Source organism: Trichosurus vulpecula, chromosome 5 (genome assembly GCF_011100635.1).
Source record: "Trichosurus vulpecula isolate mTriVul1 chromosome 5, mTriVul1.pri, whole genome shotgun sequence".
In the NCBI taxonomy this organism is placed as follows: Eukaryota; Metazoa; Chordata; class Mammalia; order Diprotodontia; family Phalangeridae; genus Trichosurus; species Trichosurus vulpecula.
In genome coordinates, this window is record NC_050577.1 from 284,656,411 (window position 1) to 284,683,786 (window position 27,376).

The 27,376-nt window shown below is 37.3% G+C and overlaps 1 protein-coding gene across 4 annotated transcripts in view; it reads left to right on the plus strand.

The window, feature by feature from the left end:
- The window catches only part of CNTN1 (contactin 1), a 308,476-nt gene that overhangs the window by 83,784 nt on the left and 197,316 nt on the right, over positions 1-27,376 (plus strand). For all 4 annotated transcript variants that reach the window (XM_036759469.1, XM_036759470.1, XM_036759471.1 and 1 more), the window contains 4 exons: positions 2,114-2,209; positions 17,994-18,200; positions 25,807-25,906; positions 26,437-26,618. In XM_036759469.1, the coding sequence (XP_036615364.1) occupies positions 2,114-2,209; positions 17,994-18,200; positions 25,807-25,906; positions 26,437-26,618 (585 nt within the window). The remainder of the gene's footprint in view (positions 1-2,113; positions 2,210-17,993; positions 18,201-25,806; positions 25,907-26,436; positions 26,619-27,376) is intronic.

The window sequence follows — 27,376 nt, forward strand, 5'->3', positions numbered from 1 at the left end:
AGACAATAGTAATTTTGGGGTCTACGTAGGAACCACAGTGTTGGAGTGTTCCAGCCAAAGCTGTGCTCCAGAAACAAGAAGAGGTCCCAGATCCACACAATGGGAACTGACCGTGCAAAATTCAGTAACACATGGCAACTGGCAGCTCTGTCACTCATTACCCAATTCTGAGTCATAGACCCAGGGAAGGCTGAGGAGGGGACCTGAACCTAGGGATTCCAGAGTCCAGAGCTGGGGTTTTACTCAACAGGGAAATAGGGAAAGGAGTGAAGGAGAAAGAAGGAATTAGAGGGAGGATAAGTGAGTTAAAGTGAGTTAAAATATTCTTTCTATTTCTTACCTTCTTTGAAGTCCATTCTCCACTCTAGGTAGATCTTTGTTTCCTCACCTGCAAAATGAGGCAGGTGAATCTACTAATCTTCCTTTCACCTCTAATCTACTATACAATACTGTTAGATTTTTTAGGCACAAAACTACTGAAATGTGGATGGATTTAATCTAGGTCAGTAAAGGAAAAATCATTAATAAAATAATATGTCTTTCGAAGTATTGAGTAAAAAGAGTGACATTGTGGTTGGAATGGAAAGAATTAATCTCATTTTTGAGGAAGAACCAACAGACTTCATTTGGGATGATGGAAAGGGAATAGACAAAAGTGATTTCAAGGAGTCAAGTTGAGGTGATGGTGCCATTGATAAAAATAGGAAAATCAAGCAGAGTAGTTGATTTGAATCAATCCACAAACATTTATTAAACACTTACTAAATGCCAGGCATTGGTCTAACCTCTGAGGATACAAAAATGAAAAACTTGCCCTCAAGGAGTTAAACAATCTAATGGCGTAAGACAGAAGGATTCTGAAAAGTAGGGATGGGAGAAGGTACCTGCCATAGGAGAAGTAAGTCAGAGAAGTATCAAAATAGTGCAGCCAGGTGAGAAATGCAAAGTCAAGTGAGCTCTCTCTTAAATGGAGGTTTGGAGTTCATGGCCCACCTTTCCAATCAGAGACGTCTAGGGTGGAGCATACAGATGGAGTACCAAGGTTATTAAGATCTTACAGGATGGTGAGATTATTCCAGTAATGAGCTTCCTGGGGAATGGAGGTTTGGAACTCTTTCCTTAAATGGAGGAAAGAGAATTAGTTGGGTTTTGACATACTGAATTGAATTATGAGTTGAAATATCAAATTAGCAACTGGAGATATAAGACTAAAATTAGATGAGAGATCAGGTTGGGAGATATTCATTCAATAACTATTTTATATGCAAAGTATTTGAAAGTCATCTTTAGATGATAGTTGATGACTTAACAGATAGAGAAGAATGCAGAGAGTCAAGCAGGAGACAAATATCAAATCTTCAAAATAATCATGGTATGGGGGCAATAGTTGGTAAGGAAGCCAGGAAGAAGAGAAAACTAGGATATTATTAAGTCATGGCAAGCAAGGAATGAGCAAGTTCAAGGAGGACATGGTTAACCATGTGAAATGCCAAAGAGAGGCCTAGAACTAGGACTGAGAAAAATATGTGGGATTAGCAAGACCCCCAGTGAGAATTAAAATATTGTGTTTCCCCTTTACACCTTTGTAGAACCTGGAACTTCACCCTGGGAAACATAATTCACTGCTTAGCCTATTTCCCCTGGGTCCTTCATTTCTACTTCCCTTATACTACAGGAGAAACTCTGCCAGCAGTTGAACCCAAAACTTTCATTGGTACCAGCCTGAGGTACTAAATTGGGATATATTAAAATATTAGTTCCACCAGAAATATTTCTGGAGTCTGTTATTTCTATGAAAATGTTTAGCCAGGAGAGCCACACTGGACTGTGAGCTCCTTGAGGGCAGGGAATTTCTGTTGTTTTTCTCTGTATTACCAACCCTTAGTATAGTGCCTGGCACAAAGCTTTATAAATGTATATTGACTGACTGACTGGACTGACAAGACCTGCTGATGCCTTATTTCCCTTTCCCTCTTTTCTCTCAGGAATGTAACATTTCCATGGTGTCACCATTTTTCTAAATTTTAATGTATATTTATTCAAGTTTACTATAAGGCACTGAGTAAAAACCTGAAACCAAATGTAAACATTTTATCTTTTCTTTACTAACTAGATCTTGACCCTTTTCCACCAGAGGAACGAGTGGAGGTAAAAGTGAAGGAAGGGATAGGCCTTGTTCTTCTGTGTGATCCTCCTTACCACTTTCCAGGTATGTTTAGTGTATCCTTCTAAGCAGCTATGGAATAATATAGATAGGACAATAAATAACCTAAGAAATACTCTATATTAATTTGTTTCTAGCACAATGTTGCCATGATTACATTTAAGTTTAAACCCTCAATTAATTGATTCCAATTTATTGTTAAGATTTTTAAGAATCATTATTTAGCAATATACAATGCCATGTTTTAAAATACTCCCCCAAACTTCATTTCAAACAGTTGGTGTTAAGTAGGACTATTGTGTAGAAACTCTTTTTAAAAAAATATAACTTATTTTAGGCAAATCAGCAACTGACTTTTCATATGAGACAGATGAGGTCATGTATTTCCTTAATGTATCCCTCTCAAATGTTATTTGAATTTTATTGCAATCTTACGTTTTCCATTAGCTGGCTTTCCCTGGAAAGAGATACCTTCTTTGGTTCTAGTTCCCCAAACTCGATCCCTCCTTTTTCTCCCTACTGGGGAGTAATCTCTTAGATTTAAAATTTAAAAAGGGGGAAAACAGTTCTACAAAACTAACCAACACATTAAAAAAAGTTTGACATTATATACAATGATCCACATCTATAGTCCCCCACCTTTTCAAAGAAGTGGAGGAAATAACTACTTATCCCTTCTTTGGGCAATTTTAGTATTTATAATTTCATAGCATTTAATTTCTATATGTTGGTTGTTCTTCCCATTTACATAATTGTAAATATCATTTTGGTTCTATTTTCTTCACTTTGTATAAGTTCAAATAAGTCTTCCCATGATTTTCTGTTTTGACCATACTCATTGTTTCTTTTTTTTAATTTAATTTTATTTTTTATTTAATATATTTAGTTTTCAGCATTGATTTACACAAGAGTATGAATTACACATTTTCTCCCCATTTCTACCCTCCCACTCACTCCAAGATGGTGTATATTCTGGTTGCCCTGTTCCCCAGTCAGCCCTCCCTTCTGTCACCCCACTTCCCCTCCCATCCCCCTTTCCCTTCTTCTCTTGTAGGGCAAGATAAATTTCTATGCCCCATTGCCTGTGTATATTATTTCCTAGTTGCATGCAGAAACTTTTTTTTTTGTTTTTGAACGTCTGTTTTTAAAACTTTGAGTTCCAAATTCTCTCCCCCACACCCCTCCCACCCACCCTCCCTAAGAAGGCAAGCAATTCAACATAGGCCACATGCATATCATTATGTAAAGCCCTTCCAAAATACTCATGTTGTGAAAGATTAACTATGTTTTGCTCCTTCCTAACCTATCCCCCTTTATTGAATTTTCTCCCTTGACCCTGTCCCTTTTTGAAAATGTTTGTTTTTGATTACCTCCTCCCCATCTGCCCTCCCTTCTATCGTCCCCCCTTTTTTATCTTCTTCCTCCTCCTTTCCTGTGGGGTAAGATACCCAATTCAGTGTGTATGGTATTCCCTCCTCAAGTCAAATCCAAGGTGAGCAAGATTTACCCATTCCCCCTCATCTGCCCCCTCTTCCCTTCCTACAGAACCATTTTTCTTGCCACTTTTATGTGAGATAATTTATCCCATTCTATCTCTCCCTTTCACCCTCCCTCAGTATATTCCTCTCTTATCCCTTTACCCTTAATTTGATTTTATTTTTTTAGATAGCATCCCTTCATTTTCAACTCACCCTATGCCCTCTGTGTGTGTGTGTACACACACACACACACACACACACACACATACACACACACACACCCCTACATATATACATACATTGACACACACTTATGTGTATATACATACATACACATATATACATATGCATATTCCTTTCAGCTACTATGATACTGAGTGAATCATGAATCATACACATCATCTTTCTGTATAGGAATGTAAACAAAACAGTTCAACTTTAGTAAGTCCCTTATGATTTCTCTTTCTTGTTTACCTTTTCGTGCTTCTCTTGATTCTTGTGTTTGAAAGTCAGATTTTCTATTCAGCTCTGGTCTTTTCCCTGAGAAAGCTTGAAAGTCCTCTATTTCGTTGAAAATCCATATTTTGCCTTGGAGCATGCTACTCAGTTTTGATGGGTAGGTGATTCTTGGTTTTAATCCTAGTTCCATTGACCTCTGGAATATCATATTCGAAGCCCTTCGGTCCCTTAACGTAGAAGCTGCTAGATCCTGTGTTATCCTGATTGTTTTTCCACAATACTCAAATTGTTTCTTTCTGGCTGCTTGCAGTATTTTCTCATTGTCCTGGGAGCTCTGGAATTTGGCAACAATATTCCTAGGAGTTTTCTTTTTGGGATCTTTTTGAGGAGGTGATCTGTGGATTCTTTCAATTTCTATTTTGCCCTCTGGCTCTAGAATATCGGGGCAATTGTCCTTATAATTTCTTGAAAGATGACATCTAGGCTCCTTTTTTGATCATGACTTTCAGGTAGTCCAATAATTATTAAATTATCTCTCCTGGATCTATTTTCCAGGTCAGTGGTTTTTCCAATGAGATATTTCACATTGTCTTCCACTTTTTCATTCTTTTGGTTCTGTTTTATAATATCTTTATTTCTCATAAAGTCACTAGCTTCCACTCACTCCAATCTAATTTTTAAGGTAGTATTTTCTTCAGTGGTCTTTTGGACCTCCTTTTCCATTTGGCTAATTCTGCCTTTCAAGGCATTCTTCTCCTCATTGGCTTTTTGAAGCTCTTTTGCCATTTGAGTTAGTCTATTTTTTAAGGTGGTGTTTTCTTCAATATTTTTTTCAGTGTATTTTTGGTTCTCCTTTAGCAAGTCATTGACTTGTTTTTCATGGTTTTCTCTCATCCTTCTCATTTCTCTTCCCAATTTTTCCTCTACTTCTCTAACTTGCTGTTCCTAATCCTTTTTGAGCTCTTCCATGGCCTGAGACCAGTTCATGTTTTTCTTGGAGTCCTTTGATGTAGGCTCTTTAACTTTGTTGACTTCTTCTCTCTGTATGTTTTGGTCTTCTTTGTCACCAAAGAAAGATTCCAAAGTCTGAGACTGAATCTGAGTGTGTTTTTGCTGCCTGGCCATATTCGCAGCCAACTTACTTGACCCTTGAGTTTTTCAGCGGGGTATGACTGCTTGTAGAGTAAAGAGTCCTTTGTTCCAAGTTTGAGGGGATGCCACGTTGATTTCAGAGTTATTTCTATACAGCCAGCTCTGCCACACCAGCACTCCTCCTTCCTCAAGAACCGCCAACCCGGACCTGATGCAAATCTTAAGCAGTCTTTGCACTCCTGCTCTGATCCACCACTTAATTCCTTCCACCAGGTGGGCCTGGGGCTGGAAGCAACTGCAGCTCTAGTTCTGTAGCTGCATCTCCCCCCACTGCCCCCTGGTGGTGGCCGAACTGCAAACTCTTTTCACTCTGTCCCCTGCAGCTTTTCCCACTAACCTTCTCTGTTGTTTTTGGTGTTTGTGGGTTGAGAAGTCTGGTAACTGCCACAGCTCACTGATTGCGGGCGCTAGGGCTTGTCCTGCCCTGCTTCTGGTCTGGTTGGTCCTGCTGCCGCCCATGCTGGGCTTTGCTCCCCTCTGCTCCGTGCATGATAGACCTCATCCAGTGACCATCTAGGCTGTCCTGGGCTGGATCCCTACTTCCCTCTGCTATTTTGTGGGTTCTGCAGTTCTAGAATTTGTTCAGAGTCATTTTTTATAGGTTTTTTGAGGGACCTGGCAGGGAGCTCATGCAAGTCCCTTCTTTCCACCTGCCATCTTGGCTCTGCCCCCCAGTCAGCATATTCATTGTTCCTTACCACATAGTAATATCTGTTACATTCATGTGCCATGATTTTTTTTTAGCTATTTCCCAATCAATGAATATATACTTTGTTCCTGGTGCCTTACTACTACAAAAAAGTGATCTTTAGAGTGATCTGGCTAATATAAAGCTTTAAAAAATCATTGACCTCCTTGTGGCACATGCCTGGTAGCAGTGAGATCTTTGGGTTAAAGAGAATGAACAATTTGATCTTAAAATAATGTGCCCGTATTTCCAGAACCTCTACAATATTGGTGACCTTCTTGTCATCCATCCTAATTTTCTGGGTATGAGGTTTACTTTGACTTGAAATTTCTGTTCTTTATTAGTGATTGGGAACATTCTTTCATATGGTTGCTAATAGTTTCTAATTTTTTTCTTGGACTGTCTATTCTGAACCTTTTTTTTTTTAAAATTGGGGCATCATTTTTAGCTTTTATAGAGAGTCAGTGTGGTGTAATGGATAGAGAGCTGGTTTTAAAGTCTGGAAGACATGGGTTCAACTTAGCCTCTGACAGATACTGGCTGTGTGACTGAGTAATTAACTTAATCTCTCATTGATTTATTCAACTCTGTAAGACTAGAAGTTGAAGAGAAGTTGCTGATCTGTGTGGGAAGAGGAGGTTTCCTCAGGGAGACCTACCAAATGAAATCACAGGTCCAGCTCCGACCTTTATAGAATTAATGGATTCTTGTCTTTCTAAATTTCATTTTTATTCTGAATTTAATAAACCCCAATTAAAACAATGATATGCATATAGAAATAAATACGCATATACAAAATTGAAAAGAAAAAGAAGATTTTGCATGAAGATGCAAATCTCTATTATGTTTAGTTTGCTTTTTACTTATAATTACTTGTTTGTGTTTCCTTCTGACCTTCTCCTCTTTTGAAAAAATACTTCAATGACCCTCTTTTCTTTTTCTTTTGACAATGCTATCACTAGCTCCTCTATCACTTTAAACTTGGGTTGGGCTTCTTCATGCTGACCCTCTAACTTTGAAATGTTTGGTGGACAAGATTGGACCTAGATGAGATTCAATCCCTTTTTCTTCAAGCCTGTGCTATGACCTCTTCCAAATCCTTTCATCTTGCAAAGGCTCCCAGAACAAGCATCTGCTATTTTTTTGAAAGGTGGAGTGTTTGGACAAAGTCACTGCAGCTATGAAGAATTCAAGATTAGGTCCTAGGCAAAAACCTCCTCATTTCCTTGTGTTCAATGCTTGGTTCATCCTGGCTGCAGTGGGAGGGATACTGAGTGAGTGACAAAAGTATTAAAGTTCTAAGCAGTGGGTCTGTCTTCCTATGTGGATTTAGCTGTAAATATTTCATATCTGGCATATAATTGTTTTATTTGGGGGGAAGGAGTTTGTTGGAAGATTAATGAGGTCTGGAGAACATGAGCAAGCCACTATGCTGATCACCTGACCCAATAAAACTTTTTTGTTGTTATTCTTAGATCAAAAATTTAGAATGAGAAAGAACTTTAGATTGCTGAGTCTAAACTCTTCATTTTATAGATGAGAAAAATGAGTTCCTGAGGGGTTAGGCAACATGCCGAGGTAACAAAAATAAAGAGCAGTGTCAAGGTTCAAACCCAGATCTGACTACAAATTCATTACTGTTTGCACTATGAAGAAGATCAAGTTGAGAAAGAAATTTGACCTGACATAAAGAAGCAATCTATGACGGACAAAATGAAATTTTAAAGTCCCTCAGATCAACTTTTTTAAAAAATTTAATTTTTTTATTATGAACATAAACATCAAAAGTAACAGCAAATTTCCATTCACAAAGCAAAATACAGAAAGAGGGTTCTGTAAAAAATGCTAATGTTCATTTCACGAGACTTGCTTTTTGTTACTTTCAAAATTGTTCTGTTCTTCCTTCTAAACTTCCCTTTTGTCTTCTGTGAATTAAAAATATGTTATTTACAATGGCTGTTTTTTGGTATCACTATGTCTGATCCCCCATCTAATTCCCTCTGCTCCATTATATGAGAATAAATAAAGATTTTTAAAATATTTATTTTTTAGCAGTCTCTCTTTTTAAAATTTTGAGTTCCAAATTCTCTCCCTCCTTCCTACCCCTCCAACATTCAGAAAGAAGACAAGCAACATGACATCAATTATACATATGAAATCATACAAAACACATTAACCATGTCACAAAAAACAAGAAAAATAAAATGAGAAAACTTTGGTTCATTTTGCCCTCAGAGTTCATGAGTTCTTTCTCTGGAGGTGGGTAGGACTCTTCATGCGTCCTATGGAATTGTCTTGGATCATTGTATTGATCAGAGTATCTAAGTCTGTCACAGCTGATCATTATTATAACATTGCTATTTCTGTGCACAATGCCGTCCCACTTATGCTCACTTCACTTTGCATTAGTTCATATAGGTCTTCCCATGTTTTTTTTGAAACCATTCCCCTCATCATTTCTTATAGCACAATAGTACTCCATCAAAGTCATCAACTTGTTCAACCATTCCCCCATTGATGGCCATCCCCTCAATTTCCAGTTCTTTGCCACCACAGAAAGAGTTGCTATATAGGTCTTTTTCCTATTTAATCTCTTTGTGATACAGACCTAGTAGTAGTTGGCACAATTTTATAACCCTTTGGGCATAGTTCCAAATTGTTCTCCAGAATTGTTCAGAGCAGTTGCTCCACCAGCAGTTTATTAATGTACTCATTTTAATTCATCCCTTTGAATATTTGTCATTTCTGATAGCTGAGAGGTGGTACCTCAGAGTTGTTTTAATTTGCATTTCTCAAATCAATAGTAATTTAGTGTATTTTTTTTCATTTGACTATGGATAACTTTGATTTCTTCTTTTGAAAACTTCCTCCTTATATCCCTTGAAAATTTATTAATTAGGGAATGGCTGTTATTTTTATAAATTTGACAGAGTTCCCTATATATTTGAGAAAAGAGGCCTTTATCAGAGAAGCTTGTTCTAAACATTTTTGATATTACTTCATTGTATATGATAACTTTTATCAAAAATTAGTTTCCCAAAAAGCATTGTGGGGATTTTTTCTTTAAAATGATAAGAAGCATCTACTTAAAACCATCAGCAAGCATTATTTGTAGTGAGGATAAGCTAGAAGCCTTCCCAAAAGGATTAGGAGTGAAACAAGGATGCCTATTGTCACCAATATTATTCAATATTATATTAGTAATGCTAGTAATAGCAATAAGAGAAGAAAGAGAAATTGAAGGAATCAGAATGAGCAATGAGGTGATAAAACCACCTCTTTTTGCAGACAATGTGATGGAAAATCTTAAAGTTTCAAGTAAAAAGTTAGTGAAAGCAATAATTTTAGCAAAGTAACAGGATATAAAATAAAATCACATAAATCAACAGCATTTTTATATGTCACCAACAAAACCCTACAAGAAGAGATAGTAAGAGATACCCCATTCAAAATAACTGTAGACATTATAAAATACCTGGGAGCATATCTACCAAAACGAATCCAGGAACTATATGAACATAATTATAAAACAGTTTTATACAAATAAAGTCAGATTTAAATAATTGGAGAAATATTAATTGTTCATGGGTAGACAGAACTAATATAATAAAAATGACAGTTTTACCTGAAACAATCTATTATTTGATCCCATCCCAATTCAATTACCAAAAATTGTTTTACTGGACTAGGAAAAAAAAACACAACAAAATTCATTTGGAAGAAAAAAAGGTCAAGAATATCAAAGGAATTAATGGTATTAAAAAAGTAAAGGAAGGACATTTAGCAGTGCCAGATCTTAAATAAACTATAAGGCAATAATTATCAAAAATATTTGGTACTGGCTAAGAAATAGAAAGGTAGATCAGTTGACATACAATACGCACTTGCAAATAATTACCGTAACCTTGTGTTTGACAAATATAAAGATTTAAGCTTTTGAGATAAAAATTCATTATTTGGTAAAAATTACTGAGCAAGTTGGAAAGCAGCCTGGCAGAAACTGGGCATAGACCAAGATCTTACAAGAGAAAGGTGGCTACATGATGTAGTTACAAAGGTAGATAGCATAAGAAAATTAGAAGAACATGGAACATATCACCCATCAGACTTATGGATAGGGAACAATTTATGAATAAGGAAGAGAGAGCCTTGTGAGGTATAAAATGGATAATTCTGTTTACATTAAAAAGTTTTTGTACAAATAAAACCAATGTAGCCAAGATTAGAAGGAAAACAAAATCAGGAGAAAATTTTTATGGACAGTTTCTCAGGTAAAGGTTTCATATCTCAAATATATAAAGAACTTTGTCAAATTTATAAGAATACAAGTCACTCCCCAGTTGACAAATGTCAAAGGATATGAACAGGTAGTTTTTTGATGAAGAAATCAAAACCATATATAGTCATATGAAGAGATGCTTTGTATCACCATTGATTACAAAAATGCAAATTAAAACAACTTTGAAATATCATCTTACACCCATTGGATTGGCTAAAATGATAGAAGGGGAAAGTGACAAATATTGGAGGGGGCATTGAAAAATTGGGGCACTAATTCACTGTTGGTGGAGAACAGTATGGAAAACTGTGACCCAGAACTATGGCTATTAAGTCTATTTCCCATAGTGATGAGAGAAAAAGGGAAAGAATTTACATGTTGTAAAATATTTTTTTGTTTTTTGTTTTGTACATGTTCTAAAATATTTATAGCAGCTCTCTTTGTGGTGGCAAAGAACTGGAAACTGAGGGGATGCCTGTCAATTGGGGAATGGCTAAACAAATTGTAATATAAAATTTGGATGGAATACTACAAATGATGAGCTGGTTGATTTTAGAAAAATACATGAAAAGACTTGCATGAAATAATGAGTGAAATGAACAGAAAAAGAGAACACTGTGTACAGTAACAGCAATATTGTTCTAAGAACAACTTTGAATGACTCTCATTTTGAGTATTATAAATACTGGAAATCAACCACAAAGGACCAATGAAGGAAGATGCTGTCCAAATCCAGAGAAAGAACTGATAAATGGAAGTATATATAATATGATTTTACACAGATACAGACACAGACACACACACACAGACACACATATTTGTGTCTAATGGTAGCCTTCTTTTCAATAGGGTGGGAAGGGAGGGAGAAAAAAAAAATGTACAGCAGAGCACGAAAGAAAACTTAGAAGGAAGCACCAAAGAGCAGGGTAGCTTTGGAAACAATGTGTAGTATTTATTACATAGTTGTTTTCCCCCCTCAGAAATAGTGTGAAATGGAAATTCATGGTTTTATATTGAATCCTCTTTTTATGTTGTGCTATGTAGATGGAGATGTTCTTTTTTGTCTTTTTGAATTTAAATTCAAAATAAATAAAAACTTTTTAAAAATATAGTTTCCCTGATTATCTCTTTTATTTAGGTCTATTTGTGCTTTTTCTTTGATGGAATCAGGGTTGCTACCTCTGCTTTTTAAAAGACTTCAGCTGAAACATAATAGATTTTATTCCAGATACTAATTTTAACTGTGTGCATATCTTTCTGTTTCAAATATATCTCTTATATATTAAAAACAGCAACAACAACAAGCAAACAACATATTGTTGGATCCTGATTTCTAATTCTGCTATCTGCTCCTGTTTTATGGGTGAGATCATCACATTCATATTCATGGTTATTACTAACTCTGTATTTACCTCTATCCTATTTTCTTCTGTTTATTCTTCTTTCTTTCCTGTCCCTCTTCTCCTCTTCAGAAGTCTGTTTTGCTTCTGACCATTGTTTCCCTTAATCTGTCCTGCTTTTCATCATCTTCCATTTCTCTGATCCCCTTCCTCTCCTATTTCCCTGTTAGGTAAGATAAATTTTTATACCCAACTCAGAGAGAGAGAGACAGAGAGAGAGAGACAGAGACAGAGAGAGGAGAGAGAGGAGAGAGAGCATACACACATGTATATGTATGTGTGGGGAGTGGGGGGAATTAAAATTGTCCATCCTACAATAAAAGAGACTGAGGCAAATCTCTGAGCCCATGGCACTTTATTAAAGGGTCCATGGTTCACTCCAGCATTTTCCTCATGATCTGAGATGCCTCCTCCTTCCAAGGCCCTGTTTTTATAGAGCTAGATATCTAGACATTCAAGAACAGGTATATGAAATACAGAATAATTCCATACTTTGACATATGATGCATAGGCTAAAATAAGCCTATATATCAGCAGGGTCATGGGTTGGGCAAAGCATGGGGCATCTCCTCTAAGTAATCACCTGCTACTACTACACGGTCACCTGCTCGTGTTGGACAAGAGAGAATAGCCTGGATGTGCAAAAATATACTGGAGAACTTTCCATGTAGTTGAATCATATCCACCATGGCTTGGTCACCATTTCAAAGAAAAACAAAGGTGGAGGGCCTCTAGTTAACTTCCTATGGTTAAGCAAGTGAATTTACAGTCTGCAGCTCACAGCTCTGGGTCCTAATATACAGAACTTTTAATCACTGTCCCTATGGAATCATATAAAATTGCTTAATACTGATTGGAATAGAGTATGGGTCCAAATGGAATACAGTCAGGATCCAAATGAATTATTTCTCACATGTATGTGTGTGTGTGTGTATGTTTATACACACACACACATATACACATACACACATATATGTGTGCATGTATGTATGTATATATGTGTGTGTGTATACATATACTTTGCACAGCCCTGCTTCACTTAAATCCAGTTCACTTGCAAGTCAAAACATCACCCTCCTGAAGTCATTGGTCTTCTTCAGGAACAAAGGATGAACAACGATTTGTGAGTAGTATAGTAGCTGTCCCCTGGAGGACCCAACAGGCTGGTTCTATTAGGCAATAGTGGTATTTCTCTTCTCCTCCTCCTCCCCTTTCTCCTCCTTTTCCTCCTCCTCTTCTCCCTTTCTCTACGTGGGGAGTCATACCTTTACATCTGTCCAAATGAATGTAAATTTCTATTGCTTATATTTTGCAAGGTGTCTTAAGGTTTGGGGTGAGATTTTTTTCCCTACTTATTTATTCTATCATTGTTTGGTTTGTTTTTGTTTTTTTAAACTGGAACAATTAACTTTAGTGTCCCATATAGTTTCATTTATGATTTCTTGAAATAGAGTTCTAAAAAAAAACAGGCTTTCATAAAGTCCATTGGGGTTCAAATTGAGCCTTTAAACCCAAATCACTCTGGCTGTCACTAACTGGCCAATAATAGGCCCTTGCCCAAGCCTCACTTGCTCATTGTTTGGGTTTTGATGGCTCAGAGTGAGTATAAAGAGCATTCATTTCTATTCTGGCCAGAAACCCTGATGATCTTCTGCTCCCTTATTGATTTGAAGGCAAAGTAGGCCAACTTTTGCCTCAATTCTTACCTAGCCTTTAACTCCTGAATGGGTTTTGCCTCAGACAAATGGAGACATGGGAAAGACTGTAACTCAAAAAGGCCTAGGTCTTCCATTACATCCTGGGCCATTGCTAGTCTTCCTGACCTATGTCTTGCCACTGGGCTCTGATTACTCTGGGAAACAGAGTGGGGCTAATGACTTTGCACAGCTCTGCCTTACTTAAATCCATTTAACTTGCAAGTGAAGATACCACCCTCCTGATACCATTGGTCCTTTATGAGAATGAAAGATGAACAACACACACACACACACACACACACACACACACACACACACACACGCACATGTCTTTTGGTCTTCCCTGTAACCATAGTAGCTTTATGTATCCAGGTTCTTTTTTTCTTTTTAGTTGCTTGCTCATTTTTCTAGCCAATTTCTTGACTTTCAACTTTATGTTAAAGTTGGGTTCTTCTCACCTGGGGGTGGAGAGGTACTGTCCCAAGCTTCATACACACAGACACACAGACATAAAACCAATTTAGATGAGAATGAGATTGAAACATTGCCTGCCACCATCTCCCATTTTCTCCTCCATGGTAAAAATTCTTTCTTGCGTGTCTCTTTTATGTGAGATAATTTCCCCCCTTCTCTCCCTTCCCTCTTTACCCAGTGCATGCCTCTTTCTCAACCCTTCAATTTTTGAGAACAATCCAACACAATCAATTCATACCATGCCCTCTGTCTATGTAGACTGCTTTTAACTGCCCTAATGATAAAGTTCTTAGGGATTACATTTATCATCTTCCCATATAAGAATGCCAACAATTTATCTTTATTGAGTCTCTTATGATTTCTTTGATGTTTACCTTTTTGTGCTTCTCTTGAGTCTTGTGTTTGAATGTCAAATTTTTTATTCAGCTCTGGTATTTTCATCAGGAATGTTTGAAAGTCCTGTATTGCATTAAATATCCATTTGTTTGCCTAAAGGATTATATTCAGTTTTGCTGGATAGGTTATTCTTTTTTATAATTCTAGTGCCTTTGTTTTCCAATATATCATGTTCCATGCTTTCTGATCCATTTAATGTGGAAGCTGCTAAATTTTATGTGACCCTGACTGTGACTCCATGACATTTGAATTGTTGCAACATTTTCTCCTTGATCTGGGAGCTCTGAAATTTGGCTATAATATTCCTGGAAGTTTTCATTTTGGAATCTCTTTCCAGAGATGATCAGTGGATTCTTTCAGTTTTTAGGATATCAGGACAGTTTTCCTTAATAATTTCTTGAAATGCGATGTCTAGACTATTTTTTAGACTATTTAGACTATTTCTCTTTTACCTACCCTCCCTGTCAGTTGTTTTTCTGTTGAGATATTTAACATTTTCTTTTTTTATGCTTTTAACTTTGTTTTATTGTTTCTTGATGTCTCATGGAGTCATTAGCTTTCACTTACCCAATTCTAATTTTAAGGGATTGTTTTCTTTAATGAGATTTTGTACTTCTTTTTTCATTTGACCTAGTCTTCTTTCTAAGGATTTCTTTTCTTTAGTGAATTTTTGTGCCTCTTTTACAAAGCTGTTAATTCTCTTTTCACAATTTTCTTGTACCATCCTAATTTCTTTTCCCAAATTTTCTTTTATACATTTTATGTGTTTCTTTGACTTTTCCAGGAATTCTTGTTGGGCTTGTGTCCAGTTAGCATTTTCTTTGAGGCATTGTTTTCTTCTGAGTTTGTCTTTTGGTCTTTTGTGTCACCATAGTAGCAGTATATTTCCAGGTTCTTTTGTTGTTGTTGTTGTTGCTTGCTCATTTTTCTAGCCAATTTCTTGACTTTGAACTTTATGTTAAAGTTGGGTTCTGTTCACCTAGGGGTGGAGAGGTGCTATGACAAGCTTCAGGCTTTTTCATGCTGCTATTTTCAGAACTAGTTTTGTCTGCTTCCAATTTGGTGCGATTTAGGGGGAGGTGTGGTCACCGATCTTCTGGTTTGTGCTCTGGTATTTACCCAGAAAGTGTCCCTGTTTCCCTGTAGTTGCAAGTGCTAGAGCTCTTTTCTGCCTTAGAACTGTGACCGAGGCTCCTGCTCTCTTGTGACTGACCACCAGCACTCCTCTCTGCTTTGGAGCTGTGACCCAGAACTGCTTATGGGCAATAGAGTTCCCAATCAATGTCAGTTGCATCCAGTGCCAACAAATAGTCCCTTTTAATATCTTTCTGACCAGTTGTCCATCCATACTGTCCTTGAACTGAGAGGTCCTGAAACTGTCACAACCACTCCCAAGACCTGCCCCTGGTGCTGCCGTTGTGTGCACTCTAGGTCAGCCCCCATTCTCATGTCATAGACCTCTCCAAAAATGTCTCACCCCAATCTTTTGTTGACTTTGCTACTCCAAAATCAGACTTGAGCCTTTTAAAAAAATTTGTTTGGAGGAGAATATTAGGAAAATTTGGCTGGGTTACTGCCTATAATCTGCCATCTTCACTCTGTGGTAAAGAAAGTCTTTGCTTGCAGTCATCATGGAGTTTGGATTTGCAATAATATTTTTATACTATATGGTGTTTTCTTTGACGTACTCATTTTTAAGCTTTAATTCATGAATTGTGGCTTTATAGCAGAGCTAGGCTTTCCCCCAACTGCACTTTTGAATGGAGTGGTCATCCTGGCTTGGTTTTACCTATTGCCCTGTTTTCACCTCTTATCCTGCAGCCCCTGGATTTTTGGTTTGGGGTAAACTTGTAGTTGGAATAGGATGTGGGACCCTGGAAGCCTGCTACTTGTTCAGGCAACCAGTTGTCTTGGCCAGAAGTACCCTTGGGGATCAATTTTCAAGATATCTCAAAAAAGGAAAGATTCCAAAAGAATTTATTTACCAGAAAAGGCAAGTGAGAGAATATCAACTATTGACCCATGAGCTTGCTTTCATTCATCTCTATAGAGTCTTTATGAAATATGAAAAGAGAACAACTATGCATGAATTCCTTCTTAAAGCTAGATCTTTAAAGTCACATAACTGACTGAGAGGCATAAAGAATATAAGATCTTGCATTGTAAACAAGATGATGTACCAAAAATGTTTGGCAAAATCACAAAGTTCTGTATGAATGTCAGCGATTTTCCATTATTTATTAGTTGATTTTTTAAAAAAAAGAATCTGACTCAGAATAAAATATAAATTTATAGCTTCTATTCAGGCCAAATATCTGTCCTACATACATTATAGTTGTAAAAGTTAAATAGATTCAACTGAGGAAATACCATTAAGAATTCACCAAATATCAACAAAAAACAAGATGTAAAATTTCAGTTTTAGTGATCCTACACTTTTTTTTTCTTTTCTTTTTTTTTGGAGGGGGGAAGGCAGGGCAATTGGGGTTAAGTGACTTGCCCAAGGTCACACAGCTTGTAAGTGTGTCAAGTGTCTGAGGACGGATCTGAACTCAGGTCTTCCTCTCTCCGGGGCTTGTGCTCTACTCACCGCGCCACCTAGCTGCCCCCATCCTATACTTTTTATTCTGAAACCCCATCTCTAATACTCCAGTGAAGTTGTATGGCCATGAATTATTGAAAGTCACAGTCTCCTGAGAAATATCATTGGAAATAACTTAAAAGATGCGTAATCAATAAAAGTAGAACGCAGCACACCAATAGTTATGATCTGTGGTATAAAAGACCACATACGTGGAGTAGAATAGGAGACTCAGGATGTAGGGGAAAGGAGTTGAATTTAAGGTCAGAAAGTTTGGGTTAGAATCTTGGCTTGGATACTTATTACTACCCTTGGAATGTTTCTTGACCTCTTTTTGCCTCAGTTTCTTAATCATAACACTGTAACACCAGAATCATAATACCAGCAGAAGCATCTTAGACTAGTGGATAGAGGACCAGTCTTGGATTCAAGAAGACTGACTGCCGGCAAATTGCTTAACCTTTCAGTGCTTCAGAAAACTCTATAGGATTCTAAATTATAAATGAGGTTCTCTACATCAATGAAGTCATCCTTTCAGAACAACCCCTATACCCCAAACAAGCAACAACAAAGAACATTTACACTAAATGTCTAATAGGATTGTTGTGAAGAAAATGTTAATTAAATCTCAAAGTGCTAGATAAATGTGAATTTTTAAAATTATTATTACCATTATGTATCAAGAATTACAGACAAGTGAACAGTCAGTGCAATGCATTTTTATCCCTGAGATGTTAAAACAAGAGAATGAGATGCCCTAGTGCACTAGAATCCTCGATGGAGGATTTATGTAAAGATGGGCAAGAATCAGAGAAAATGAGAAAATGTTAAGGAAGTTTTGATTGGCACTAGGGGAAGTAGTACCCATTCTAATGGAATTAGAGATCACCAAAGTATGAGTACCATATTCAGAGGCATCAGTATTATTAATTGCCTTTCCTCAATTTTTATGGATATAGTATATGTTCTATAATTTATTACATATAATTTATTGTATATGTTATATTATTTATAATTATGCCAAGTTTATTTCCATTCTATGTAACAGGTATTTTTTTGAAAGAGGTGAATTTATATGATAATGCATCATTTTGATGGTTCAAACCTACTATGCTATTGTAGTACTTAGTATGTTTCAAGACTGCATACTAGAAACCTATTGTTTTACTAGTAAATGTTACTATTGTTTTCCTAATGTTAAATAATAAAAACTGCTATATTCCAGATGATCTTAGCTATCGTTGGCTTCTAAATGAGTTTCCTATATTCATCACAATGGACAAACGACGATATGTATCTCAGACCAATGGAAATCTATATATTGCAAATGTAGAGGGATCTGATAGAGGCAATTATTCATGCTTTGTATCAAGTCCTTCAATTACAAAGAGTGTATTCAGCAAATTTATCCCACTCATCCCTCTTTCTGACCGTAAGTATTTGTTTGTCAATTTAAAAAAATATAAATGCGCATGCATATATTGTATATATATATATGTATATATATATGTATATATATGTATATATGTATATATATATATATATATATATATGAATGAAAATCAAGTGTCCAAAACATTTGTAGTTCTCTTGGGGGCATGTTCATTTACATTTTTATTCATTTGTTTTTCATTTTAAAATATTAATACAAATGATCATTTTTATTTTATTCTAAATTCTTTGAATCTTATAGAAATATGGTAAAAATGTTTTCTTTTAAATTATTCCAAGAGCAAAACTACAAAGGAGAGCATTGAGGCTGGAGGGACTTGCCAGTATTAGTAAACTAGCATAGTGAAACTGAAGGAAATTTGAAACTTAAAAAATTAATCATTTTTTGCAAATATTTTATTAACAGTGCATTCATTTAAAATTCATTTTCATCAGAACACTTAAATCATACTTTATACTTTTTTTTCATTATTCATTTTTTTTATTTAAATTTATTTATTTAACATATTTGGTTTTCAGCATTGATTTTCACAACAGTTTGAATTACAAATTTTCTCCCCATTTCTACCCTCCCCCCCACTCCAAGATGGCTTATATTCTGGTTGCCCTGTTCCCCAGTCAGCCCTCCCCTCTATCACCCCCCTCCCCTCTCATCCCCTTTTCCCTTCCTTTCTTGTAGGGCAAGATAAATTTCTATGCCCCATTGCTTGTGTATCTTATTTTTTAGTTGCATACAAAAACTTTTTTTGTTTTTGAACATCTGATTTTAAAACTTTGAGTTTCAAATTCTCTTCCCTCTTCCCTTCCCACCCACCCTCCCTAAGAAGCTGAGCAATTCAATCTAGGCCACACATGTATTATTATGTATAACCCTTCCACAATACTCATGTTGTGAAAGGCTAACTACATTTTGCTCCTTCCCAACCCATCCCGCTTTATTGAATTTTCTCCCTTGACCCTGTCCCCTTTCCAAAGTGTTTGTTTTGATTACCTCCACCCCCATCTGCCCTCCCCTCCATCATCCCCCCGCCTTTTATTTTTTTTTTTTATCTTCCTCCCTCTTCTTTCCTGTGGGGTAAGATACCCAACTGAGTATGTATGGTATTCCCCCTCAGGCCAAATCTGATGAGAGCAAAGTTCACTCATTCCCCCCTCACCTGCCCTCTCCCCTCCTCCCATAGAACTGCTTCCTCTTGCCACCTTTATGCGGGATAATCCACCCCATTCTATCTCTCCCTATCTCCCTCTCTCAGTATGTTGCTCTCTCATCCCTTAATTTCATTTTATTTCTTTTAGATATCTTCCCTTCATCTTCAACTCACCCTGTGTCTGCTCTCTCTCTTTTACATATATATATATGAACACACACACATATATATATACACACATACATACACGTACATACATATACACATAGATATATACATACATACACATTCACTTATATATATACATAAACATATATATACATATATATATATATATGCATATTCCCTTCAACTACCCTAATACTGAGGTCTCATGAATCATACTCATCATCTTTCCATGTAGGAATGTAAACAAAACAGTTCAACTTTAGTAAGTCCCTTGCAATTTCCGTTTCTTGATTACCTTTTCATGCTTCTCTTGATTCTTGTGTTTGAAAGTCAAATTTTCTATTCAGTTCTGGTTTTTTCACTGAGAAAGCTTGAAAGTCCTCTATTTTATTGAAACTCCATATTTTGCCTTGGAACATGATACTCAGTTTTGCTGGGTAGGTGATTCTAGGTTTTAATCCTAGCTCCATCGACCTCCGGAATATCGCATTCCAAGCCCTTCGATCTCTTAATGTAGAAGCTGCCAGATCTTGGGTTATTCTGATTGGGTTTCCACAATACTCAAATTGTTTCTTTCTGGCTGCTTGCAGTATTTTCTCCTTGATCTGGGAGCTCTGGAATTTGGCAACAATATTCCTAGGAGATTTCTTTTTGGGATCTATTTGAGGAGGCGATCGATGGATTCTTTCAATTTCTATTTTGCCCTGTGGCTCTAGAATATCAGGGCAGTTCTCCTTGATAATTTCTTGAAAGATGGTATCTAGGCTCTTTTTTTGATCATGGCTTTCAGGTAGTGCAACAATTTTTAAATTATCTCTCCTGGATCTATTTTCCAGGTCAGTGGTTTTTCCAAGGAGATATTTCACATTGTCTTCCATTTTTACGTTCCTTTGGTTCTGTTTTATAATATCCTGATTTCTCATAAAGTCACTAGCTTCCACTTGCTCCAATCTAATTTTTAAAGTAGTATTTTCTTCAGTGGTCTTTTGGACCTCCTTTTCCATTTGGCTAATTCTGCCTTTCAAGGCATTCTTCTCCTCATTGGCTTTTTGGAGCTCTTTTGCCAATTGAGTTAGTCTGTTTTTTAAGGTGTTGTTTTCTTCAGTGTATTTTTCAGTATTTTCTTGGGTCTCCTTTAGCAAGTCATTGACTTGTTTTTCATGCTTTTCTCGCATCCTTCTCATTTCTCTTCCCAATTTTTCCTCTACTTCTCTAACTTGCTTTTCCAAATCCTTTTTGAGTTCTTCTATGGCCTGGGGCCAGTTCATGTTTTTCTTGGAGGCTTTTGTTATAGGCTCTATGACTTTGTTGTCTTCTTTAGGCTGTATGTTTTGGTCTTCTTTGTCACCAAAAAAAGAATCCAAAGTCTGAGACTGACTCTGGGCACGTTTTCGCTGCCTGGCCATATTCCCAACCAACTAACTTGACCCTTGAGTTATTCAGTGGGGTATGACTGCTTGTAGATTACAGAGTTCTATGTTCCACGTTTGGGGGGGAGGTGCCAGCTCTGTCAGACCCGCACTACTCCTTCCCCAAGAACCCCCAGTCCAGGCTGGGCTTAGATCTTCAGCAGGCTGTTGCACTCCTGCTCTGATCTGCCACTTAATTCCTCCCACCAGGTGGGCCGGAAGTAACAACAGCTGTAGCTGCCCCACCTCCGCTGCCCCCGGGGCTGGAAGCCGAACCGCAAACTCCTTCCACTCCCGCAGCTTTTCCCACTATCCTTCTCCGCAGTCTTTGGTGTTTGTGGGTCGAGGGGCCTGGTAACTGCCGCAGCTCACTGATTCAGGGCGCTAGGGCCCCCTCCGCCCAGCTTCTGTTCTGGATGGTCCATGTCGCTCAGGCTGGGCTCTGCTCCACTCCGTTCCCAGCTCCCAGCTCCCAGCTCCGTGTGGGATAGACCTCACCCAGAGACCATCCAGGCTGTCCTGGGCTGGAGCCTTGCTTCCCTCTGCTGTTCTGTGGGTTCTGCCTTTCTAGAATTGGTTCAGAGCCATTTTTATTGGTTTTTGGAGGGACTCGGGTATGGAGCTCACTCTAGTCCGTGCTTAGCAGCCGCCATCTTGGCTCCGCCCCCCATACTTTATATTTTAAAATGGCCTGGGACATTCCTAGGAGTTTTCACTTTGGGATGTCTTTTAGGAAGTGATTGGTGGATTCTTTCAGTTTTCATTTTACCCTCTGGTTCTAGAATGTCATGGCAGTTTTCCTTGATAATTTCGTGAAAGATGGTATCTAGGCTTTTTTTTTGATCATGGTTTTCAGCTAGTTCAATTATTTTTAAATTCTCTCTCCTGGATCTGTTTTCCAGTTCAGTTGTTTTTCTGATGAGATATTTCATGTTGTCTTTTATTTTTTCATTCTTTCAGTTTTGTTTTGTTGTTTCCTTATTTCTTTCAAAATCATTAGCTTTCATTTGCTCTATTCTAATTTTTAAGGAATTATTATCTTCAGTGAGCTTTTGGACCTACATTTCTATTTGGCCAATCTTACTTTTTAAGACATTCTTTTCCCCATTGACTTTTTGGACCTCTTATACCATTTGGCGTAGCCTTTTTTTTTAAGGTGTCATTTTCTTCAGTATTTCTTTGTGTCTCCTTTAGCAAGCTAATGACTCTTTTCTCATGATTTTCTTGTAGCACTCTGAGTTTTCTTCCCAATTTTTCCTTTACCTATCTTACTTGATTTTCAAAATGCCTTTTGAGCTCTTCCACTCCCTGGGACCAATTCCCATTTTTCTTGGAGGCTTTGGATGTAGGAGCTTTGACTTTTCTTATCTTCTTCTGAGTGTGTGTTTTGATCTCTCTTGTCAACATAGCAACTTTCAATAGTTTTTTCCCTTGTTTGCTCATTTTCCTAGCCTATTAGTTGACTTTGAACTCTTCATTAAAGAAGGGCTCTGCTTCCAGGGTGGAGGGTGCACTGTCCCAAGCTTCAGGGATTTTGGGCAGCTGTTTGCAGAGATACTTCTAGGGACCTGTAATTTTTCATTTCTTCCAAGGTGGTATGGTCTGAGGAGAGGTGTTTACTACTCCCCTGATCTGGGCTCTGGTGTGTGAGTGATCACACGCACTCTTTTTCTGCTCTGGCACTGTGAGGAGGGTCTCTCCTCCATTGTTGCCACAAACTTTGCTATTTGTATAGTCCTCCTCACCCTGGGATTGCCACCCAGAACTGCAGTCTGGATCCAAATATGGGCAAAGCAACAGAGTCCTGACTTAGTGCTATCAAAAAGATCCCTGTAATCTCCTTCTGACCAACTGTTCCATCCCTCTTCCCCCCACCATTTGTGGCATGAGAGCTCTGCAAGCAGCTGCTTTTGCAGCTGCTGCTGAATCAGTGGCTTCCAAGGCCCATTCCTGGCTTGCTGTGGCCCTATCTTTATTGGTGCAGCCTATGCTGGACTGCACTCCCCTCTTATCCTGATGGCAACAGACCTTTCCTGCCAACTTTCCAAGTTGTTTTGGGCTGGAAATTTGTTTCACTCTATCTTTTTGTGGGTTGTGCTGCTCTAGAATTTATTTAGAGTCATTTTTAAAGGTATTTGGAGGGGTTTGGGGAGAGCTCTGGCAAGTCCCTGCCTTTACTCTCCCATCTTGGCTCCACCTCTCCAAAAATTTTTTAATGTCATCTCCTTAGGTAACCAGATGGGAAATATCCCTTATTCTTGGTATTAATTTAAAGAATTTTTGCCCTTTTAAGTATGTTTGTACCCCACATATTCACATTCTAGTAGATTCTCAGATTTGTAAGAGACCACAGAAGCCATTTAGTCCAAGCCATACTTGAACAAAAATCTGTTTTTTCAAAATAGCTGGAATTTATTCATGTGGTCTCTGTTTAAAAATTTTTATTAAGTGGGGACTCATCAAAGCCTGTTCTCCTTTTGGGTAGCTCTAATTATTGGGAAGGATGAATTTTACTAGACAAAATCCTTATATCAAGCTTAAATCATCCTCTCTGGAATTTCCATGCATAATTTCTATTTCTGTCACTTAGGGCCACATAAGCCTAGTCTCTGAGGCCCAGTCTACAGACCTGTGATATAAATATGATGGAATAAATATTTTATAAGGTCTCTTCCACATCTAAAAGTCTATGCTATGAAGAATATGCTTATACATTTATGGTATTTCAGCTTTATTATTTCTTTCAATCATTCCTATAAATTTAAGTATTTGTCATTTTTACTAAATGGAAAAATTTTGAGAGATGTAAACACCAGCATTGCACATATTTTTCCATTTCCATTTTCCATTAGAAGTTTATCATGGAAGTTTATTGTAGGAATGTGTTATACAAAATGAATTCACCAGTTTGTACTTTAGGATGATTGTGGTAGACGTGGTGTTTAAGTGCTCCTGGATTAAATAATCTCTCAACACTAACTATAAAAACTAAATCTGACTGTACTAAGAAAGTTCAGCTGACAAAGGGCACCACTTGGGAGGTCATAAGGAATCCATTAATATATGGGAATAAACTTATGTCTTGAGAGCTGACAATTCTATAGTTAGATTCAGTGGTATTTCACCATCAAATAGATAATTTTGCAGTTAAAAGACTATCAGCTCTTCCGCTTATGAAACCACTTGATCTCTCTCAATCTCAGTTACTCATCTTTAAAATGAGAGAGTTGGGCATTGCCAGTGTAATTACTGCTGTCCTTCTCTGCTTCCAACCACCCAGGCGAGAAAGGAAGTCCCTTGGGGAATTCTGCTGCCTAATATGACCCTGTGGGACCTCTATTATCTTCAAGATGATGAAAGAACAGCAGCTATGAGGGAGCATAATCGCTACCTTATATTGTCTTCTAAACTGGGAGCAACTGAGGCAAAACAGAAGACTTTCTTATACATAATGGCTGCATATTGTCTTGATTGCCCTACCCTAGCATACCACCTTACACAAAGCTAGGGAAGCCTGTGCTTGACTGTGCTCATGTGAACAAAGGCTGGCAAGAGAGCCAAAGTAACTGCTCGTTAATCGAGTGAAGGCCCTAAATTGGGGGGCGGGGAGGGGACCAGCCAAGTGGCAGTGTCCACTTTCAGTGTGAGATCATTAAAGGGGTTGTAATGAGAATTGCTATCAATATTATAAAAACTTTATGGCCTGATAGGTTTCAGAGGAGCCTCGCCCTCTGAATAATTTTTTTCCTCTTTGGTTCATGAATGACCTAGTCCTTTCTATCTCCTCTCTACTGAGTTCAGTCTTTTTGCTATTCTCAGAAGGTCACCAGCAGCTATGCCCAAGGGCCTGTTAGGATTTGTGGTAACTTCTAATGGGCAGAGTCCTCCCCCTTAAAACTTGGGTCTTTCTACTACCTTCATCTACTCACTTCAGGTAGTGGCTGCCACAGATACTTATGGACTTCCTGTCCCTGGATTTCCATTACTTATTGCTGAAGCAGGGGTCTGTCTGGGTTAGAGGCTGAATATGGATTCTTGGGAACCTTGTCAACTGCCTAGCCTGCAAACCCCTATAAATTAACCAGTTCACACACAGCTCTTCTTCAGTTACCATGTACATAAGTGTTGAGAGGCACCTACAACACAAGATAATCTCAGGAGTGGCCCAGAGCTCTGAACTTATTGGGCTTCAGATTGTCTGAGACTTGACTTTGTTGCAGTTTGCTTTTTTGGGAGAGAAACTTCAGGTGAAAATTTCTCCATTTTGTCTAGAACTGAACAAATTATTTTTTATTATCTTATCAATTCCATGTTTTTCATCTCATTCTACAGAGAGGCTAGTCATTATAGAGTTGAATTTAATTTATTTTCTGTAACATGATTAAGTTCTTTGTGGTTTGTATGAGCTGATATCTGCCAGGTTGGTTTAGGATGTGTGCCTAAGCACATTGTCATTTGTTTTAGGTTTAGTGGAACATAAAATCAAAAGATGACATAAAGAAATAAATGTAAGAGAGTTGGACTAAATGGCCTGTAAGGTACTTTATAGTTTTAAATTTATGATACCATCATCTTTTCCTCTCTTTTCTGTGCCTTTTGGTGTCTGTTTACTCAGTTTGGCCAGACAATATGAATCAGCCAATAAAATTATTTTTAAAAACTTAATCAAATATAGGTCATTATTTGAGGCTTTTAAAAAAATTACATATTGTTTAAGAGCCTTAGTATGTAGAACCATAGCAATGTATACAATTAATACACATTTACTAGCATTTCTAGTCCTTTTAAAGTCAAGAAGCTAAGGGGGTCAATAGGTCAAATAATTCATAGATTTTCTTTTGTATACTTTTTTTAATGTTAGGCACAACAAAGCTGTATCCTGCTGATATCAAAGTCCAGTTCAAGGACACATATGCACTGGTGGGCCATAATGTAACATTAGAGTGTTTTGCCCTTGGAAAGTAAGTAGAATGTTTATTTTTTTTAAATTAACATGTAGAGTAACTGAATTTATGCTTTAAAAGGGAGAAAGGGGAAAGCAATTAAAACCATTTAGAGAATTCAGATCCATCATTTCTCATTGTGATGAAAACTATCATATAATTAACTTGACAGTCTAAGCTTTAACATTTTATCTTATCACCTTATTTTTTATATTTAAAAATTATTTTTAATTTATGATACATCATTTGGGTTGCTGGACTGCAATAATACTGTGCTGCCACTGGAGAAGCTCTTATTACCTGACCTCTAAGCAAATACATTTAGTATTTTCAGTGGCCATTTTATCTTTTTATCTTGCTTAACTGAAGGAATCCAAATTTTTAAAAAATTAGGTTTTGTATTCCACCGATTTCTAGTGATATGGGGATGCCACTCGTCTAGGCACAAAAGGAAGAGAAAATGTTTTTGTCTTGGTTTAGCCATTAAATTTCTACAACTATCTTACACATTTTGTGAACCTTTTAGTATTTTTCTGCCCTTTATATAGCCCTGTTCCTGAGATCCGGTGGAGAAAAGTTCTGGAACCAATGCCAAGCACAGCTGAGATTAGTATGTCTGGTGCTGTTCTTAAGATTTTCAACATTCAGCTTGAAGATGAAGGAACTTATGAATGTGAAGCTGAGAACATCAGAGGAAAAGATAGACATCAGGCAAGAATTTATGTCCAAGGTACATAGAAATCTCATTTGATTTATATGCAAACTATATAAGTTTTTTTATATTGAAAGACACTTTCTATACTAAAGATTTTCTTTTGTTCAAATCTGTAGTTTGATTAGTGTATGGAATTTAGACTTCCTCAGTAATTCCTCTATATAATTTATGTTTTTGAAGAATTGCTTTGGGACTCTAAGAGGTTACATTTTGTGCATGGTCATACAGCTTAGGTATCTTTCTGAAGCCAGATTTGAACCTAGATCTTACTAAATGTATCCATTAGGTCATATGGACTTTCTATTTAAGATGAGCGGCTAATAAATACATCAGGTTGGCACCATGCACATACTATTTTTGAATTATTTAAATTCTCAAACTAATCCTGTGAAAAATTCACATGAAATGAGTTACTAGTTAAACAAGTATGGTAGGTAATATCTTATGAATATGGATGTGAGATGTCATAGTAGATAACCAAGGTGCATTGCAGAATTTAATCAGCTTTGATCAATAGACAATTTTAGTGATGATCAACTACTTGAGAAAGCTATCTTCATTCATATATACTTCCTTTCCTTTCTCTTACTTGCCATTCACCGAGAATTCCTCTTCCTCCCTGTTTCCACAATCCGGCTAGTGGCTTCTGAGGGGGGGTAAGATTCACCCACAGCCAGCACCCAGAAAGCTGCCAACAGCACAGGTTCTTTTGATCTGCTTAACTAAGGAAAGCAAGGTGAAGGGGTTGACAAGCTTACTTTAATTCAGCATAC